General features: G+C 39.4%; 1 protein-coding gene across 3 annotated transcripts in view; it reads left to right on the forward strand.

Annotated features, from left to right (window-relative positions):
- The window catches only part of CACNA1E (calcium voltage-gated channel subunit alpha1 E), a 446383-nt gene that overhangs the window by 141864 nt on the left and 282282 nt on the right, over positions 1–22237 (forward strand). For all 3 annotated transcript variants that reach the window (XM_044676249.1, XM_044676250.1, XM_044676251.1), the window contains exons 4-6: positions 6770–6873; positions 8488–8640; positions 9810–9991. In XM_044676249.1, the coding sequence (XP_044532184.1) occupies positions 6770–6873; positions 8488–8640; positions 9810–9991 (439 nt within the window). The remainder of the gene's footprint in view (positions 1–6769; positions 6874–8487; positions 8641–9809; positions 9992–22237) is intronic.

A 22237-nucleotide genomic window follows, 5' to 3' on the forward strand; every position in this document is an offset into this window, starting at 1 on the left:
AGAGAAAAAAAAAATGTTTCCTAATTGCATAGCACAAGAGAGGCAGAGCAAAGAGCAATCTCTGGCCTATAACTCTGTAATTAGATGAATTAGTGGAACAATGACCCAATTTTCTTTGTTTTTTGGATTACTCCACCTATCCCTGAGGTCTCTCTCTCTATTTTCTCTTCTCCTCTCCTTTCTCTTTTCTTACTACACAGCCTAGTGTTCCATGGCTCACTTCAGCCTCTTTGTCTTCTTTCCTCATTTTCTCCCCCCACCCCAACCACATTTGTACAAAAAAGAACTTTGTTTACTCCTTCTCTTTTCCAGCTCTAAATTTATGATGCTATTAGTCTTCCTGGCTTTGGAAAGTACCATCTATTTAATACCTGGAATTGTGGAATCACCATTACCATTGCCATTATCACATATATACCTTTATAATTTTCAAGTTTATAAAATGATTTCTTCACAGTAACCTAGTGAAGTAGATTGCACAAATATTATTCAATTTTACAACTGAAGAAACTGAACCTCAAAGAAGGTATTTGACTTGCCCAAGGTTCTGAAATAGTGTCAGAGAACTCAGCAGGTTACTCCTTTCCAAAAAGGAATATAGGGAACTGGGGGAAGGACCATTTGAGACTGCCCTGGTACATTCTACATGTTAGAAAGATTTTTTTCTTGATCTTGTTTTCATCAATTAAATTAGAGGAAAAAATTATTTATAGCTACTATATATAAGATCCTGGAATTAAAACAATTCTAACTTACACTGAGTTTATATTCTTCCGGGTCAGAGGATTTTTTTAAAGTTTATTTTATTTATTTATTATTTTTTATTTTGAATATTTTCCCATAGTTACATATTTCATGTTCTTTCCCTTTCCTCCAAACCTCCTTAAGCCCCCTTAGCCGACGTACAATTCCACTGGGTTTTACATGTGTCATTGATCAAGACCTAATTCCATATTATTGATAGTTGGACTAGAGTGATCGTTTAGTGTCTACATCCCCAATAATGTCCCCATCAGCCCATGTGTTCAAGCAGTTGTTTTTCTTCTGTGTTTCTCCTTCCACAGTTCTTCCTCTGAATGTGGCTAGTTTTCTTTCTCATAAGTCCCTCAGCCTTGCTCTGGATTCTTGCCCTGCTGCTAGTACAGAAGGCCATTACATTCAATTTTTACCACAGTGTATCCATATCTGTGTACAATGTTCTCCTGGTTCTGCTCCTTTCACTCTGCATCAATTCCTGGAGGTCCTTCCAGTTCACATGGAATTCCTCCAGTTCTTTATTCCTTTGAGCACAATAGTATTCCATCATCAACAGATACCATAATTTGTTCAGCCATTCCCCAATCGAAGGGCATCCCCTCATTTTCCAATTCTTTGCCACCACAAAGAGCACAGCTATAAAAATTTTTGTACAAGTCTTTTTCCTTATTATCTCTTTGGGGTATAAACCAAGCAGTGCTATGGCTGGATCAAAAGGCAGATAGTCTTTTAAAGCGGGGCAGAAGTTTTTAACATTAATACCTCTGTGTCCTGCAGGTGGTCAAATTAAATAACACCCCCACAAGATTAAAATCTCCTGTCCTGGGGAGATGTAATATGTATGCATATAAGTAAATAGTGGATAATTGATGAAAAAGAGAGGATTAACACCTAGGGGAGAAAAGGAAGGCTTTTTAGAGGAAAGGTATCTGAGATGATCCTTGAAGGAATACAAGAGGTGGAAGGTAGTAGGATCACAGAATTTGGGGAAAGATAGTTTATTTTCAGGTAAAGAGAACATAGGATCATCATGAAAACTTCATAAGGGGGAGTTTTTAAGAAAGAGAAGGCCTCCAGCTGGCTGATAAAAGGATAACCCAAGTGAGAAATTGAGTGGAGAATTTTGATCAAAGGTGAGAAATATCTCAACTAGCAGGAAAGTAGAGGTGGGATAGTGGTGGGATGGGGAAACTTTAAAAATAGTTGAGCAGCATTGAGGGAATTATTAGGGAAAATCAAGATCAGTAGAATTAGGGAGGGATAGGGGATATAAACTAACTCTTTTAGGAATCTCACCAACCTTGGTCCTAACTTAAACTTTCCATTTTAACTTTATTTCACATTTCTTCCATTTATTTATTCTGTCTTCCAACCAAACTGGACTAGTTGCCATTCCCTAATGTTTCCTGCAGCATCTGCTCATTTATGCTGGGCAATTCCCCATGCCTTCCTCACTGCAGCCATTGGAAGTACTTCTCTTCCTTCAAAGCTCCATTTAGGTGCCATCTTTTCCATGAAGCTTTCCTTAAGATCCTATGATTTTCCAGCTGAAAGTGAACTTTCTTACCTCTGACACTTTTCTTGGATCTCTCCTTTGCCTTCATCACATTCTAATTTTTATCATACTTTTGTACATATTGTTTTCTCACTAGCAGATTATAAAGTCTTTGAGATTGTAGAATAAAGTTTATAACTTTTATTTTGTTTGCTTGGTATTAGCACAGTGAATTGTATATGCTCCATGCTCATTAAATGTTTGTTAAATATTGAGTGGTGAAATAATTAGAGAGAATGGTATTCGCCATGGAGATTAGCATCATCAGCTAGCTACTTCAGGTGGTTAGAGCATAGGATTAATGAGGTCAAAGTCACAGGTTCAACCCCCGCCATTCTCCATGTGGGTCAATTAACATGGCACCATTCTGTGTCCACAGACTGATTTTTCTAACCTTGGTCAGCCATCTTGCTGACATGGATTCATGTCCAAATGGGACACTGGATAAGAAGAGCATCTGCATGGTTCAGACAACATCATGTAGTGGAAACAATTTTCGTTTAAGGATCAGGAAAACTGGGTTTTAGCTTTATCTCTTCTGATTACATAGTAATTTGCTCCAGATGCTCCCCCTCCAACACCCACCTCATACTCTGTGGCTCTGAAATGATCTGCTTCTAATTAAGCTGAGAAAAGTAATCCTAATGTAATCTGCCAAAGCCTGAGAGAGGCTGGAACTGAACTGATAAGCTTATTCAGGACTGACCTAAAGCAAAATTGTGAAATAAGCTATGCTTATTGCTAGTGGCCATTCCCTTCCAATTTCCATTTCATGCCCTTCCAATTTCATTCATTTACTCCACATTTATGAGGTACCCCATCTAGAAGAAGCACTTTTCTAGGTACTGAGGAGGCAAAGAAGAAGAAAGACCCTGAATTTTCTCTCATGTGGATTATTCTCATATGGGGGAGAGAAGATGTACAGTCAAATCACTGTAATCAAAGATGGGATGTCATCATGGGATAGGAAAAGTACAAAAGCCTAAAATAATTTACAAACAGAAGTGATCACTTCTGGTGTGGAGAAGGGGGAATCTCTGGAAAGCTTTCAAAAGAGTGATATCCTTCTGAGCTCATCAAGGGTGGGTAGAATTGGAGGAGTCAAGATGAGATAAAGATTGAGGGAATTAATAGCCTACTCAGTCTCAATGGCAAGAAAGATGAGTGTATTTGAAGGATGGAGAGAGTAATGTGGTTTAGCTAGAACCTTTCCTCTTTCAGTGTGTTCCACCAAACTTCAACTCTCTGAGACTTCCCTCCACAATAACGCTCACTAAAGCTGGGACATTCCTATAATTTGACATTTTCATCTCCTTTTTTTTAAACCCTTACCTTCCATGTTAGAATTAATACTGTGTATTAGTTCCAAGACAGAAGACTGGTAAGGGCTAGGCAATGAGGCTTAAGTGATTTTCCCACAGTCACACAGTTAAGAAAGGTCTGAGGACAGATCTGAACCCAGGATATCCCATATTTAGGTCTGACTCTCAATCCAGTGAGTATTCTTAATTTCCCCCACCCCCACCCCACCATCTCCTATTTAAATCAAAACTTAGTTTTCTTTTTTGTGGTTTCACTGCTCAACTAACGTTTATGCTATTAATGGATGATAATGGGTTAATTTAATACACCTCTTAGATAATGCATTCATTTTAACAGGAGCCTTCTGTATCTTAAGCCAAAGGAGTAAATTATGTGTCTATTTCCAGTAGGAGATGGAGGAAGAAGCCTTTCTTGGCATCTCTTAGGTCAAAACACATAGTTCATCTGCCTACATATAAGATCAACCCTAAATTTCTTTATATGATTGGGCTGATTCAAAATAGAATGGAAAAAATGGTTCAATTACCTTCATTATTGACTCAGTGGTCCTTATGGACATCAAACCTTATGGCCTAGGGCTAGGAAAGTTAAGAAATGGGTAAGAGGTAGAAGAAAATAGAGAGTATGAAGGAAGAAGAGAGGGTTTTCATGGAAATCAGTATGGAAGAAAAGCAACAAAAATAAAGACCAAGTATAACAACTCTTTGTCAATGAGGAATTGGGCTAAAGAAAAACACAAATAGAAAATGTTGGGCCACAGTGTAATAGTAAAATCCTATGCAAAAGTACTCAATCAATTCAAAAATCAGTTACTAAGCAAACACACCTATTTAGAGTGCGACTGTAAAATAGGAAGGATATAGACAAGACCTTTGAGAAATAAAAATCTGTGACATACAGTTCCCAGCTAAAGCCTACATACTTTATTCCTAAATGGACCCAGCAGGTCCTTATTCAGAATCCATTCCCTTTTGCTTTACCAATGGTTCTAACAAGTAATGCTATTTCATGTCCAAGGCCAAAGAAAACCACAAGGGTAAAATTAGGAGAGAGAAGAGGTATTGTACAAGAAGGCACATTTCATACTAAAAGCACTTTGAAATGGCATTCAACCACCTGAGAACATGTGAAGAGAAAAAAATTACAAAGAAAACAGACATCAGAAATCAAACGTCACAGTAGTTTGGAGCTATTTAGTGTTGAATCTCCTCTGTCCCTATACATTTTACTAGGTCCTGAGGACACCACTAAAAATAGTATAATAATTCATTCTTATAAATATGACTCTGGGTTATCAGGAAAAGGATAAATCACATTGACTTTGTGTTGTTTAAGAAGTCAGGGAAATATGTAATATCCACTTCAGATAGTTTCAGAAAAAATGATTAAACTTTAAAGAATGATGATAGCTGAAGAGGAAAACCTTTAATTAACTGGGAAATCTATCTATCCAGGAGATCTATTCCCAAGAATTCTGGATACTTGAAGCTTTATTGTATTCTCAGAGAATTAGGTGAAATTGGGAGAAGGAATATAAGACCAAGAGAATGGATTTTAAAATTTGGGCTGGAAATAATTATAACATTGGGATATTTGGCAACATGTATTAATCATATCTGACATGTATAGAGCATTTTGTAGTTTATAAATTTTCTTCATATATAGTATTCTGTGTGAGCATCAGTGTGGAATAGTGGGAAAACTGTGTAAGAGTCAGGAGACTTAGGTTTAGTTTTCTCTTGGTCATTCTTCAACTGTTTAACCTCAACCACATCACTGGTCCTCTCTGATTTTTGTTTTTCAGTCAATTCATTCATGTCTGACTCTTGATTTCATGACACCATTTGGAGTTTTCCTGGCAAAGATACCAAAGTGGTTTGCCATGTTTTTTCTCCAGCTTTTTTTTTACAGATAATGAAACTGAGGCAAACAGGGTTAACATAGCTAGTAAGTGTCTGAAGGGAGATTTGAACTCCCAAAGGCAAACGTTCCCAACTCCAGATCTAGCACTCTATCCAGTGTACTACCAAGTTGCCTCTGTCCTTTCTGTTACCCAATTATTTTTTAAAGGGTTAAAGAAGATGAAATCTGAGTCTCCTCCTAGTTCTCACACTCTGATTCTCCGATATTTACAAAAGTTCTGTGATCTACCAAGGGAAGGTATCTCCATTTCTGGATAAAAGGAGTTAAATAATTCCCCTTAGGTCATAGTTAATAAGTATGCAAGCTAAGACTGGAAGCTAAGTCTTCTAATCTTAGACTAATTCTCTGGATATCATGATTATATACATCTCTTTGCTGTTCCAAATGTCTTACATACTTATGTGATTCTGGAAAATAAATGGTTAATTTTGTAGACTTCTCAGTAAAAGTAATGACAATATTTGAACATTCCACCAAGTAAAATTGCTAAGAGTTTGTATGTTGTTGGGTGGAGATATCATTGCAAGCAAGTAGATGGGAAGAAATGTTGTTAAAGATGGAAAAACGAAAGCAGAAGCAGATGGTGTGATATTGTCAAATTTGCACATCAACTTTATGAAATGATTTAAAAAACTCAGACATACAAGCAGGACTTTAAGAAATGGTGTAAACATCAGGGCAAGGATTTTGTGTAATGGAAATTTTAAGTCCAAAGGCATTGTATCACTCTTGTGGTTATCCCAGAAAGCTCAGAAAAGCTTCCTGAAGGAGATGGGAGCCTTAGGAGTACTTTGAATGATTGATGGGGGATTCTTTGCATTTCAGGTGATAAGGAATATTCCATGCAAATAATTCGGTATGAGAGAAAGGCATGGAGGCTGGAATGGGATGAATGACAGAGTGGGAAGTCTGATCAAGTATAGCAGATGGCCAGTCTTGTTCATGCTTGGGAATTATAATCCTGTAGCTTCAATGTAATCCCAATAACCTTGCTTTCTTTCCCTTCTCTGCAAATTGAAACACAGCTGGCTAATTTTAGATCCACATAGAATTGTTGGTGATTCACTAAAGCTTAGGTGCAACCACTTACAGCTGGTATGAGGGTGGAACACTTTTAGACTCATCTAATCTCAGGCTGGCTTCCCCCATTCATAATGCAGAGAGATAATGTCCTGACTGAGATAACTTCTTTTTTTTCTTTCTTGACTGCAGCATCCTGGCCACAGCTGGTACCCACTTCAATACTCATGTGGACCTGAGGACCCTTCGGGCTGTGCGAGTACTGAGGCCACTGAAACTTGTTTCAGGCATTCCCAGTGAGTGCTTGTCTTTTTCCTCCTCTGACATGTTGTGTGAAGTGGGTTCATGAATTGTGGGTCACCCTAGCAATTCTATTTAGTATAGGGTATAGATCTGAAAGAAATCTGGCTAGTCTTGAATGCAACTGGGCTAAAAGTTAGAACAATGATTAATGTAAACAAAAGGTAGGGATTTGAAGAGCTAATATTATATTTTTTATCAGACTACAGATATGTGAATCCCTCCCCACCCTAAATCACATCTAAACAGTCTGGTTAAGACCTCAATTTTTCTATGTCCATATGAAAGGATCATAATGATTTTTTGTCCTAATGATAACATCAAAATGATTTCTTAAAAAAAAATCATTCCTTTTGCAATGCTTTCTGAAAGACCTTCTATATACAGGGATCTTTCTCTTTCAAATACAAAAATACATATCAGTGTGTCCTCCCAGCAAATAGGAGGACCAATATCTAAGTTCTGGCAAATATTTTCTGTTCTTTTTAAAAAATTATGTTTTAAACAATATTTTCATCATCATAGTACCTATATTTCCCCTTGTACTTCTCTTCCTTTCCTTTTCCAGAGAGCTATCCCTTTTAACAAAGAACTTTTCTTAAGATAAAGAAAAGAAAAAGAATCAGCAAACCCACCAATATATAAAAAAAACAAACAAACCCCAAACAAATAAACAATCTGACACTATATAGAGTTCCACACTTGTGGAACCTAACTCTGCAAAGGAAAAGTGAGAAGTGTTATCTCATAGCTTTTCTTTGGGGCCAAGCTTGCTTTCTAGTTTTATAACATTGAATTTTGATATTTGTAGTTCTTTTTATTTACACTGCTGTAGTCATAACGCGTGTTATTTTCTTGGCTCTTGTTTTACTTCATGTTGTAATCAGTTCATGTAAGTCTTTCTATTCTTCTCTGTCTTCATGCTGCCTGTCATTCTCATAGCTCAGTAATATTCCATTACATTTATACTATGTTTAGCCATGCCCCAATTGATGATTTTTTCCTTTGTTTCCAGTTCTTTGGTACTATAAAAAGAACTAACATGAAAGTTTTGTGTTTTTCATTGATCTCCCCAGAATACATACCTAGCAGTAGAATCTCTCGGTCAAAGGGTATGGACATTTTAGTCACTCTTTTGCATAATTGCCTAGCAAATATTTTCATCTTTCTGCAAAATCAGCTGTGCATTCCCCGCAACACTGACCAGTACCGCCTACTCTCCTTCTTAGCCACTTTTGCAGCCAGTCACCAGTTTTATTAGGCAAGTCTTCTTGAAATAAATATAACTATAGTTTCTACAAACCAAACTTTAAAAAGAGCAACATTTATTCAATTTGTCGTTAAGGCTTAATGGTCTATTTTCTTTATGTTTGGAGTACATTCTAGTGGTTTATTAACAGTAGAAACTCAGTGGCTAGATTAGAAGGATACAAGCACTTAATAATTCTTGTTGAATTCAACTGAATTGCAGCATGTTTATGTCAAGAGGGAATGGTAGTTGAAGGGATCAGATTCAGCTTTGGGATATGGTGAATTGAATCCCTTTACTTGGCCTGTAGCCAAGGTACAAGTGAATAAGTACAAGCATGCCATCTTCTTCTTTCTTCCAGGTTTGCAAATAGTACTGAAGTCCATCATGAAGGCAATGGTGCCTCTGCTCCAGATTGGCCTTCTTCTGTTCTTTGCCATCCTGATGTTCGCCATCATTGGCCTGGAGTTTTATAGTGGGAAACTACACAGAGCCTGCTTTATGAACAATTCAGGTAGGGTCAACAGGTGGTGCGTAAGGTATTTTCCCATCTGTCTGAGTTCCAGCAACTGTGGTCTGTGGATGTTCCCCATTCATTCCACTTGTATGCATTCAAATATGGGAAAATAACTAGTCAAAGAGAAATACTATTTGTAAGTAACTAACTGCATTTCCTTGGTTTGGGCTTGAGTTACCTCATCTATTATAGAAAGGTGATGGACTAGGTGATTTCAAAGTCTCTTCTAGCTCAAAAAATATATATGATTCATCCAGCAGCGTGGTATCCACCACTTTCATGAGCAGAAGGACAAAAGTAACTCACATTTCTCTTGTGTTTTAAGGTTTACAATGAGCTTTTCTCTAAACAACCCTTTGAGGTAAGCATTACAAGCAGTAATATCTACATTTTACAAATGATGAAAGCTCAATGTGGTTAAATGATCTGTTAAAATATCATAACTAAAAAGATAATAATAGCTAGCACTGATATAGCTTGTACTTATGTTCAAAGAGCCTTTCAAATATAATCTCATTTGATCCTCACAAAAACCCAAAGAAGAAGGGGTGCGAGTATTATACTTATTTTATAGATGAGGAAACTGAGGCAGGCAGAGGTTAAGCAGGATTTGAACTTGGGTCTTCCTAACTCCAGTCCTAGCACTTTATTCACTATGTCACCTCCCTCCCTCAAGCTTCAGGCTCAGAACCTGAAATTAAACCCAGGTCTGCTGATTCCAAGACTAGTCTTTTCTTTCACATTGTCTAAAAGAACTTCCTAAAAGTCAGGAGAAAGATAATTAATAATTCTAAAGCAGTCTTCTTTCTCTTGCCCATCTTCCTTCTTGTTATTCAAATCTGAGGGCAGAATTTCCCACAAAGCTTAGGAACCATTAATTAGAAAAGGCATTTTGCAAATAGTAAAAGGGGTCTGAGGGAGGGCAGGCTTTCTGGAAAGAAGGTGAATTCCAGGAAGGTATGATCATCTCATCAATGATACAGGTAAACTAAGATAAGATAAAATAAAAAAGTAAGGTCTTACAGTGGATTAGAAAGGAGAAAAAAAAGGATTGACCTCTTTTTTCCCTAGAGACCTTACTGTCACCATTCTTTTTTTTTTCCTATGTTCACTTTTCAGCTTGTGCTAACTTCCCAATGGTTTCTTCTCTCTCTATGTGTCTGCAGGTGTGCTGGAGGGTTTTGACCCTCCCCATCCATGTGGGGTCCAGGGCTGCCCAGAAGGTTATGAGTGCAGAGACTGGATTGGCCCTAATGATGGGATCACTCAGTTTGACAACATTCTCTTTGCTGTGCTGACCGTCTTCCAGTGTATAACCATGGAAGGATGGACCACCGTGCTGTACAATGTGAGTAAATGGCTTTAAATCTGAAGAGGATGGGACAGAGTTGGGGATGAGGCTACTGGAGATGGGTAGGGGCAATCTGAGTAGAAGACACAAGGAGGATAATTAATAATTCTAAAGCAGTCTTCTTTCTCCTGCCCATCTTCCTTCTTGTTATTCAAATCTGAGAGCATGTATCAATAAAAGCTGAGTAGCTGTCCAAATTTCTCTACCTCTGGTCTGTAGGTTGGTAGGAGCACACTGTTCTTTAATAGCTTGCCAGACAAAAGATCTTATATTAGGGAGTAGAATGGAAAAGCTTTTATTAAGTTCTTACTGTATACTGAGCATTGTGTTAAGTCCTGAAACTACAAATAGAAAATGCAGATAGTCTCTGTTCTTGGAGTATTCATATTTTAACTGAGGGAGACAATACATAGAACAATTTTGCTGCTGGGTACATGATAAGCCCAAACAGTTATTGGGATCCAATGTCAGGGCAGATGGCAAGGCCTGGTGTTCCTCCATTTTTCTGGAATGATTGTAGTCAGGGACTCCCTCCTCAAAGAAATACTCAGCAGAAAAGCATAAAGAGACAACATGACATGGTTAGAGTTCTAGACTTGGAATCAGGAAGATTTGGGGATAAATTGCCATCTCTGACACTTAACCAGATGAGTGACTCAGAGCTATATAATAACTCTGGTGGTATAATACTGGAAAAAAATTCCCACTGGATTTGGAGTATAAGGAGCAGAGTTCAAATGCTACCTTTGTCATTAATTACCAGCATATAATTATTGCTTATATGATAATACATGTATAATCCAGATCAAATTGTTTACTATCTCTGAAAGAGGGGAGAGAAGGGAAAGAGGGAGACAATTTGGATCTTATAATTTTGGGAAATGTATGATCAAAATTGTTATTACATGTAATTGGGAAAATAAAAATATCTTTGAATAAAAATATTATTGTAATAACAATAGCAATACTAATTACAATAATTAGCATTTATTTGCACTCCTACATGTCTATTTCCTCAACTATGAAATGAGTAAGTTTAATAGGATGGTTTCTAAGGCCCTTTCAGTTCTAAATCTACTATCCTTTGATTTTTTTTTTTTTTGCACCATCTTAGGTTGCAATTTGCTTTTATGGAGGGAATTCTTATACATGGAGTTCTCTAATATTTTAAGTCTTTTGCCTATATGATCGACTCTGTTTTAAAGCTCTCTTGGTGATAGAAAGGATTCATGAGAGCATCTGCCAATAAGGAGTTTCCAGTGCAATTGGGGAGATAAGATATATAGATAACTGGGGCATTAGAGGATGCTTCTAATCTAAGGCCACTAGTGATGGAAGTTGTAAAAGGGTCCCTGAAGGAGATAGAAGGTTACACTAGATGACTTTTAAAGGTCTCTTTCCATTCAGATTCTATGATTTTAATTGTATCATCAAGTGCTAGATTCTTAGGAATAGACTTGAATGGCTAAAATGGTGCCTGGTCTGATCTATGCAGAGCTGGCCCTGGAGATGGGTTGAACTGACCAGGTCCCACACTTGGAGGTGAGACTGTTTGGGGATGAGCTCTTTGGGAATCAGGACAGGAAGTTACCGGAGGGGGAAATCTCTGGCCTGATATAGCTAAAAATGACCATAAGCCAATATCCTAGGTAAGGCAAAAGTCCATTTGCATTTATTACATACCTCATTTACACATATGCCTTCAGGCTGCTTGTTGCCCCTTTGGGATTTCATATATAAAATTGTAAGAAGGAGAAGCTCCAGCCTAGTTTGCTGCTCTTTTGTTTTTTTAAACCCTTAACTTCTGTGTATTGGCTTATAGGTGGAAGAGTGGTAAGGGTGAGCAATGGGGGTCAAGTGACTTGCCCAGGGTCACACAAGCTGGGAAGTGTCTGAGCCTGGATTTGAACCTAGGACCTCCTGTCTCTAGGCCTGACTCTCAATCCACTGAGCTACCCAGCTGCCCCCTCTAGTTTGCTGCTCTTGACAGTGTCCTGGATACTTTCTGCAGCTGGGGTGTTAAGGTGGTGGCCTGTGTATACCTGCTTCTCAAGTGAGGTCAGGGGTGTATTAAAGCCAGCTTGAACCAGCTCACAAGAGCTGATTGTTAAATTTTCAGTGCAAAGATTTCCATGTTGTAAATAAGCTAATACTTCAAAACAGAGGGTCCAATTTTTTGTTTTGTTGATAGTTCAGATTTAATAAAGCGATGGAAAAATGTTAATAATGCGGATTAATCTGAAAGTGTGTCTTAAACACTTTTTTTGAGGGTCAATTGTTAAACATCTATCAGCACACAACTGGTCCTAACTAAAAAAAACTTTGTAACGAACCTCCGATTTCATTGGGAGCTCAAGGTAAACCAAACTTCCCTCTATCATCTTAGTTCAATATCAGCTCTGCCTTACAACCTTAGACAGTTACTGAGGTCTTAGAAGTTAATTGACTTATTCAGGATCAAATAGCAAACATGTGCCAGGGTGGCACTCTAGTCACGTTCTTCTTATTTCCAAGATGGAGTCTCTCATCACTTTGCCACTACTTACACTCATTAAAGTAATTGGATCATAGATTAAGAGCTGAAGGGGCTTGTCACCATCATTTTAATCCAGACTCCTCATTTTCTACATCAGGAAAGTCAAGTCCAAAGATGTTAAGCCTCAAGTGATTATACTGGAAACCACTTGAAGGCAGGAACTGTTTTGGCCATCCCTGCATCCCTTATGTTCTGAATGAAGTAGGTAATGAATAAATACTATTAATAATGATACCTGCTTTGTCCTTGCTGCTTATGTCTGAACATATTGACCCACAGGGAGGAGCCACAGATCCCCACAAAAGCAAACATTTTGGAAAGATGAGTAAAGGAATACCAAGTGAATAAATATCTTCTTTGGTACATTCAGGAAAAACCATATGAGGAGGTTTTGTGAGGAGGGAGGACAGAAAGGGAAGGGTGAAGATTTATATTGTTATAGGTAAGTGTTGCTTCAAGCAAGCCCTATTGATCACAGGCTTCTGAGAATTAGGGTACAGAACCTTTGGTGGTTGGTGTGGTTGATCACGCTCTGCGACCACAGTCCATTCACATGATGTGATAAATGTATTAGACAGTCAGCCTGATAGGCAGAAAGTATTACTTCTGGGACATTAGCAGTATCTTTTGATGCTATAAAGCCATCAAGATCTACCCCAGGTAGTTCTGGGGATGCTGCTGAGGTATTATATACTTCCTTTTGAGAATCCCCAAGCTCCACTCTCCCTGATAATCCTCTACCATTATCTATCTATGGCTGCCTTCCTGCTTCTCTTCAGTGTCAGTGATAGAGTGGGCTGATAGGGAGACAGAAATCTCTGACCCCTTCACATTCCTGCTACATCATAGCTGGTATCTGGGCTAATGTAAACTTGACCCATATCAAGGCAGATATAGCTTCCAGGAATGAAGAGGTGTTCTGTGTTGGTCAGACTAACCCTCAAATACTATGTTCAGTTCTAAGTGATACAATTTAGAGCACTGAATAAGCCAGAAATATTCCAAGGAGGAGAACCAAGAAGATGAAAGCCCTTGAGTCTATGACATATGAGGACCGCTTGAAGGAACTAAGGATATCTATCTTGGAGAAGAGAAGACTCAGGGGGGATATGTTAGCTATGCTCAGGTCTTTAAAGGCTATAATGTGGAAGAAAGATTAGACTTGTTCTCTTTGGTTTCAATGGGCAGAGCCAGGAATAGTGGATGGAATTGGCAACATACTTAAGCTTATTCTAAGAAAACACTTGGCATTTTTTTTTCAGTTGTGTCTGAGTCTCTGTGACTCCATTTGGGACTTTCTTGACAAAGATAGTAGAGTAGTTTGCCATTTCCTTCTCCAGCTCATTTGACAGATGAAGAAACTGAGATACACGGTTAAGTGACTTAGCTGAGTCACATAACTAGTAAGTGTCTGAGGCCAGATTTGAACTCATAAAGATGAATCTTCCTGATTCCAGACCCGGCAATCTATCCCCAGAGACACCTAGCTGCCCAATTAGAGCTCTCCAAAAATGAAATAGACTTCTTCAGGAAATAGTAGATTCCACCTCCTGTTCCTCATGGGAGATTAATAATAATAATAATAATAATAATTTATATAGCATCTACTATGTGCTAGACACTGTGCTAAATACTTGACAAATATTATCATATTTGATTTTCAAACAGAGACTATATATCCACTGATGAGGTAATAATTCTTTTATATGAACTGATTTTACTGGAGCTACCAAAGTACTTCTCTCACTGTTAAAATTCTGTGGTTCTATGATCTGGAACTAGAAAAGACAGCAGGACAAATAAATAGGCCTCTTCATATTGCTCCTGCTCCCTGAAGCTTTGATGGCAGCAAGCTGGCCCCCACTTTAACTAGAGTTAGTGTTCAAGTCTTTGGAACATTACATTCCTCTCCGGGGAGAGGAATTTTGAAGCCCTTAGAAGAGAGAAGTAGAATTGTTCTTCCTTTTCTTCCTAGGTTTCTGCGCTTCTCTTAAAGCTGTCAGTTCTTTCTGGGGTCCTTCTTAACTCTCTCTTAGCTCTTAGGCTCTTTATGGATCAGGTTGATTCATCACTGAGGCTTAAATGTTAGAGGAGTTGAGGTTTTTCTTGGAGATGTAGGTAGGATGGATGCCAGGATAGAGCCCTGACATTTCAGAGGCTTATAAGATTGTTATGTTTAATCCGGCCATTGGCACACCTTTTCCCCAATTAGAAGAGATGAAGAGAAGATAGACATAAAAATAAAAAGGACAGTGGAGTCATGATGACAAAGCCTTCTTTCTAGAGTTGTGGAAGCTGAGGCAAAAGAGATTAAGTAAATTGCTTAGAGTTTCGCAGTTAATATTTGAGGTAGCATTTGAATCATCATCTGACTGATTCTGTCTTGTTTTAATCCCTGGGCTATATCGGTGTTTTATTTTAGAAAATAAAGGAAACTGAGGCATGGTGATGTTAAAACTAGGTGCTCAAGGTCACACAGTCTGTAAACATGATGGAGTGTGGGGGAATTGAATCCATTGTCCTCTTACTCTAGAGTAGGGCTGGGATTTTTTTTTTTGCCATGGATTGTTCTAGCAATCTAGTAAAAGCCTATTGATTGATCCCTTAGAATATTTTAAAATATGTAAAATAAAGTGCATAGGATTACAAAGGAAACCCACTATGTTGAAATAAAGTTATCAAAATATTGAAAAAAACAAATGTATCAACCCTATGTTCAGCATCCCAACTCTGGAGTCTTTTTGACTAGATGATCTCTGAGACTCCTTCCAGCCCTAAATCTTATGATTTAGACCTCTGGGAAATGGGGTCTCATATATGCAATCATATATAAGTATAATGAACAATAAACAATATGAGGATATTAAGTACCTTGTATCTCATATATCCCCTAACTCCATGGCTGCTCTTCCCCTTTCCCCAGGTACGTGATTGACCATTAGTCAATCAATGGTTTCATTTAGGATGTTGGACTTAGGAACATTTCAGGACTCAAACTCATCCAGGCCCACCCACCTTCCTCTGTAGCACTTGTACTCTGTAATCTTGTTTTCCTTCCAGTGTCTGCCCAACTCTTTTTTTAAACACATTTGCGCTTTTGGTTTTTACTGCTGCCTTTGGCAGTCTGTTTGCCAAGTTAATTACTTGCCCTCTCTTTAAATAACACCTTCCCTCAGTTCTCTTGCCTGCTGGGTTGGAAACCTTGTCTTGAGTTCTTCATCGAAGGTCTTCCTGATACAACTCTTAGGGTAAGGGACTGGTGGAAGGACCGATGTTCCTCTCCTCTCCTTCACCCCAACCCTTTCATGTAAGGATCCTTTTCAGGTCTCTCTATAATCTCTCAGAAATGCCAGATTTGAAAATTAATCCAAGTGAGTTGGGTTCACCTGTTGATCTGGCACCCGAATTGTAAATCTGCCATACTGGGCCAGTTTCCAGACCTTTTGTCCACCACTCAGCTCACTTTGGATTTGCTTTGTTTATCTACTTTAATGTTCAATTTCGTTTTCCACCTTTTGCCAAATTCTGCCACGGTGCCTGAAGCCATGCTGCCTTAGACTATGATCTTTCAGGCAAACTGAATGATGCCAACTGAATCACTGACCAGGGAACTGAAGTTAGGAGGACTTGGCCTCTAGCAGGAATTGTGTATCTTCTCTTGGACTGACTCTGGTTTAGTGCCCTAATGCCACAACTAGGGTTCAGGGAAAGGGTATTGGGGGAAATGATGTTTTCAGAATACTATATAAACTGAGAGGTATTCCCTCTAGTTATTTTGGGAGTTTCTCCAGTATGCATTCCAGCATACTTAGGTACGGTGCTTTGGTCTCCATTTTTTGTTGTTCAGTCATTTCAGTTGTATCTGACTCTTTGTGACTCCATTTGAGGTTTTCTTGGCAGAGATACTGGAATGATTTGCCATTTCCTTCTCTAGCTCATTTAACAGATGAGGAAACTAAAGCAAACAGGGTTAAATAACTTGCCTAGAGTCACATAGCTAGCTACGTATATGAGGCCCTATCTGACACAGGAAGATTGAATCTTCCTGATTCCAGCCTAGGCACTCTGCCCACTGTGCCACTTAGCTGCCCCTTGGTCTCCATGTCCTAATCTAAATTTTAGCCAGTCACCTTCAGCCTCTAGAAATTCACCAACATTCCTATGCTCTAGCCATACCTACAGATGCCAAGAGCCTCTGTTTTTCCTGTGATTAGGTATGTGTTAAAGATGAACAACTGTTTGTTAAAATTTTTGTTAAATAATTATTAACCATTAACAACATAGCTAACCATAGGAAAAATGAAGGGTTGTACTTGAAGGCCTCTGGGATCCCTTTTAATTCTGGATCTAATGATGCCATTGGGTGGGTTTGGGGAAGGGAAGGAAGAATCCTGAATCTTAGACAGCAAACTGACAGAGAAAGCTACTTAACCTATCTACCAAGCTACCTATCCGATTCCTCTTATTGCTGCCCAACCTTAATCCTCTGCCACAGGTAGTGTGGTTTACTCACTGTCCACAGAGTTAAACCCTGCTCACTCTTGCCTCTTTATCTTTGTTTACAGCATCCTCTTTCCTTCCCCCTATGCTGTATCCTTTTCTGAGACTGATCGACCCAAAGCCAAGATTAAGCTCTGCTTTGAAACCTCCTGGCTGCCCCAACCCATAGAAAGCTTGCCTTACTCTGAATTTATTACCTTCCCCGCTTCTTGAGTACTTACCCTTTGTGGCACTTGATGTTTGGCTACAGTTTAGGTCTGTGTCTTCTCTATCCAGATGGAGAATAAAGTCTTTCTGGGTAGGGATGGGGGTCTTCTTAAGCTCTATATTGCCAACATCTTCCATGTCCCCTTGCATATAGTTTGTGTTTGTTAAATATTGCTGATTGATTTCATCATGGGTTTCTATTCACCAGCCAGAGGAGTCAGATTGCACACCAGCCTGGATTGTTAGTATACAAGTTGTTGGGGGCAATGTGGCATAATAGGAAAAACACTTGACTTAGATTTTAGGTAAAGAGCAAAGAAGACTCAGGTTTGAACTCTGGGTCCTACACTTAATTATTTCTATGGCCTTGGATAAATCAATTGGATCTTTAAAGTTTATTTTGCCTGTTAAGTAGGGATAATAATATTATTCAATTGTGACCCCATTTGATATTTCCTTGGCAAAGATACTGGTGTGGTTTGGCATTTCTTTCTCTAGCTTATTTTATACTTTAAAAAGCTGAGGCAGTGTTAAGTGACTTACCCAGGTTCACACAGTTAGAAAGTGTCTGAGGCCAGATTTGAACTCAGGAAGATTGAGTCTTCCTGAGCCTAGGTCCAGTGCTCTATCCACTGTGCCTAGCTGCCCCAGGGAAAATATTACTTGTCCTCATTGGATTTTTAGGCAGGAAGTGTTAATGTAAAGCTTGAAATGCTTATATAAATGTGAGATGCTGTTATCATCCTTTCAGAAGAGTGGGCTCTCTGCTAAGGATTAGGACATTGCTAATCACTTGAAAATTGTGTGTCATCACTGTTAATCAGCAGCTGTAGTTTTCTACCCTCTTTCCAACCCAGTGCCCTGGTCTTCCCAGTTTTGACAGACAGAAGGAAAAAAATATTGGCTCAACTAATGTTGCTTTGCACTAAGGCCAAGAATGTGTTAGAACCAAAATTCTCCGTGATATCCAATGAGCCCTGCTGTAGCACTGTTTTATCCAGTTGCTAGAAAATAAATCAGATGGTGGGTGGAAGTTCCTAGCACTTGAGGTATTCACTCCCCTGTGTGTTAGCATTTGTGTACTTATTGCCCCATTTGTAACACTGTTCCTGTGAAATCACTGCCCCTCATGATGTTATTTTGCCTAATGTTATACTTTTGGAGGGGGTGGGGTGGGATGGAACTAATTAACTGTTAACAATTATAACTCTTTGTTTGAAGAACAACAATATTTTCTTTGAGGGTTTATGAACCATTGGTAAGAGATTAAGGATTTGTCTTGATTTGGTTTACTTTCTTCTGAGGGCTTCCTTAAAGAGATATATACCCTTTTGATGAAGAATGAGGAAGAAAAATAGTACAAGCCTCCTTAATGAAACCTGATAAAGATAGCCTCAGAACTGAAGGCTCCTAGGTCAATTTCTGGATCTTTGGGTATCTTCATGACATCATCATCCAAATTGCATCTCTAGAGACTGTGTCCTGGGGATAATGGCTATTTTCCCTGAATATTTCTGGCAGTACACTCAGCTCCATGTAGTTCCTTCCCAATCGATCACGTAGAGTCCTAATGAAACCATTTTGCCACATGTGGAAATCTCAGGGCCAAATCTATGAGCAGGTAGATAAAAAATGGGAGGAAAAAAGCAAGGAACAAGCATTTATTAAGTATCTACTTTGTGCCAGGCACTTTGTAGATATTTCATTTGATCCTCACAATTCTGGAAGTTAGGGGCTATTATTAATCTCATTTTACAATTGGAGAAACTGAGGCAGAGAGAAATTTAGTGACTTTCCCAGCCTTCAAAGCTAGTGTCTGAGGCTGCATTTGAATTCAGGTCTTCCTAACTTTAGACTCAGTCTCTAGTCATTTTATCCTGCTAGGTTTCATATATCCAGTTTTACTTCCTAATTTGCCCTTATTTTTACTTCCACGTGAAAACTATACTGCTCTTTAATTCCTTTCTGGTTCAACTTCAAATCATCTCCTTAAATCTGGGTCAAAAACTTCTAATTGAGGTGCCAAAAATCACCTCTCTAAAGTGTAAGTCTCCTCATTCTCTACTGCTCAAGAATCTTCAGGACTACCTTTGCCTCTATGATATACACACAATATGCAGCTTTGTCCTTCACAATGTAGCTTTCTCCTACCTTTCCAGGTTTATCTCACCTACATTTCCATTAATTCATTCTTATTCCTGCTAAATTTGCCCTCTTGCCATTCCCTGATTTCGGGATTCCATCTCCTGTCATCTTTTTTTTTTGTTTGTTTGGTTTTTTTTTTCATTCCCAGTACCTAGAACATAGTTCTTTCTCGCCTTTGCCTTGTTTCTTTTTCCTTCTCCAGTGCCTAGAACATAGTTCCTTCTCACCTTTGGCTCTATCATTTAGAATTCAGAGCTTTCTTCAAGGTTCAGCTCATGTGCCACCCTTCTATGGGAATCATTCACTTAATAAGGAGTTAAGTACCTACTTGCCTAAATGTTGGGCACTGTTCGAGGTGCTAAAGTTATAAATACCAGTGTAAGATAGTCTTATCCTCAAGGAGGGATAGCTGGATTTGAGATCAGGAAGACTCATCTTTATGAATTCAAATCCAGTCTCAGACACTTACTAGCGGTGTGACTCTGGGCAAGTTACTTAACCCTGTTTATCTCAGTTCCTCACCTATAAAATGATCCGGAGAAGGAAATGGCAAACCACTCCAGTATCTCTGCCAATAGAAAACCCAAAAGGTGTCACAAAGAGTAGGACATGACTAAAACAACTCAATAACAGCAAAAAACCTCAAAGAGTTTATATTCTACTGGAAGACAGGATGATCTTGAATTTCCCTAATTAGTACTCTCCCATTTCTCAAGACTAGGGTATATTTCTCCACCCCAATGGAATATAACTTCCTTGGGGACATTGACTATTTCTTACTTTGTTTTGTTATCATTGGCATGGTGCTTTGTGCTTGCATATAGAGGACACTTACTATAGGCCTATTGAATCGGATAATTAAGATATGGCCAACCTTTACTAGGAATAGGTTTTTATGAAACTTACCAGTGTAGAAAGAGCCTTGGGGTCTAGTCAAAAATCTGCTGCCAACTGACTGTGTGACCTCAAGTAGAGCCCTTCATCTTTCTGGTCTCTTGACTAATCTTTTAAATAAGATTCTTTAGATGGTCTCTTCTAGCCCTGACATTCTGTGCTTCTATATAAATCATTTTAAGTATAGTTAGGTGTGTGAAAATTGAAATACAACTGTCTGAGAGGTTCTTAAGAGTGCTGGGGAATAAAGCATCAATTAGGGCTTATTTTCTCAGCACTTGTGGTTAAGACCTAACAAACCTTTGCCCTTTCTCAACATCCTCCTTTTCCTCTGTAAAGAAGGATTTGAACAGCAACTCAGTGGTTTGGAAAAAGAAGGCAAGTTTCTAGGCAGAACAGAATATAAAGTAGATTGGGGAGCTTGAAGCATTCTCTCAAGGGACTCTATCTCATCCTATAGAAGACTCTCCCTCCCCACTTGCAACTGTATAATTGAGGGATCTGCTGGAGGGGAGTTTCTCCCACTGATAAATACAGTGGCATGTCCCTCTACCCTATTAATTAATCCAGGTAAGCTACATCAGACTATTTGGAGGGGGCCTCAAAGTTATGGTGGGGAGGACAGGGAAGCACATATGGACATGAATATACAGAGAGAAGCCCAGTCACCCCTTCTTCCAGCCCTTGCTTTCTGTTCCCCAACACAGATTCCTAGTTTCTGGCAGTATCTGTCCACCAAACAGAGGCAGAGTTGGTGGTTAGCTAATCAGACCCATAATTTCTGTCATCAGCTTTTCCCTCCCTCCCACTTGTCCTTTCCTTTCCATATTCCCAGGCAGCCCTTCTCCCTCCCTCCCCCTCCCCTAATGACAGGTTCATCTTGGTTGGCTAATTGCATTAGATGGGTATGACACAACCCCTCCGGGAGTGCTGTCACGTGACCTAGATAAAAAGAAACAGTGAGCAAGACACCCACGGGCCAAGGCAGGTTAGCGGGGAGATCGTGCTCCTGGAAGAGGGGGGGCCTCGGGGGCTCCAGCTCCCCAGGGACTCACTAGAGTCTTGTTTCCTCATTGGGGAACTTGCCCTGAACTCCTTTCTCTGGCTGTTTGTTCCCTCAGGAGCCAGCCCCGTTTCTGTCCAGAAACAACGCTCCCTTCCCCCCCCCCCATTCCCCCACTCTCCCCAATGCTTGCCAGGCTATACTACTGTAAACAGCTGTAAATACGAGCCCTCCCTGCCTGGGAAAGGTTACCGCCGAGAATAATTACCGGTGTTTAGGCTTGGTGTGTGTGCATCTGTGTGACAGAGCGCGTGCCTTTCTTTTATACCCGAGTTATTTATTGCATTTGTCTTACGACTTCCATTTTGAGCAAAATAAACTGCAAACTAGGTTATTTAAACAGGATTTGGGGTGCCTTTAAGCAGGCTTGGAAGTGGGTGGTGAGGAGGAAGAGCTAACGGGAGATCAGATTAGGAAGATTCAGAGAAGGGACAAAAGAAAACAGAATGCTCTTTCCCTCCCTCACCCCGCTTCTATTGTGAAGCCTTGGCAGAAGGCTGGGGCTTCTAGGGAATAGTCCAGTCTGCTGAAGAAACCTTCAGTGGACAGCGGAAAGGGGGTAGGGGGAGGATTCTAAGACCTCATTCGAAATGAGAAAGCCTGTCATGCCCTTGAATAGTAATATGACTGGTTCAAAGTCTCCCTGGCGGTTTGCCTGGCTGAGTCTGCCAGCCACCTCTGTCCACCTCGAGCAATAGAGTTTAGGGGTCCACTGAGTCACACCCCTCTGAAAGCCGCCTTCCTTCTTGGGAGCCACTTGGCCATCTCCATTTAGGCACTATATCCTCAGAGTTGAGGAAGTGTTGTGCCTCCATGTGTAAGAAAGAGAAAAAAGGGCTGGTCAGAGACAGAGAGAGAGAGAGAGAGAGAGAGAGAGAGAGAGAGAGAGAGAGAGAGA

This window comes from Gracilinanus agilis, chromosome 4 (assembly GCF_016433145.1).
Source record: "Gracilinanus agilis isolate LMUSP501 chromosome 4, AgileGrace, whole genome shotgun sequence".
Classification (NCBI taxonomy): Eukaryota; Metazoa; Chordata; class Mammalia; order Didelphimorphia; family Didelphidae; genus Gracilinanus; species Gracilinanus agilis.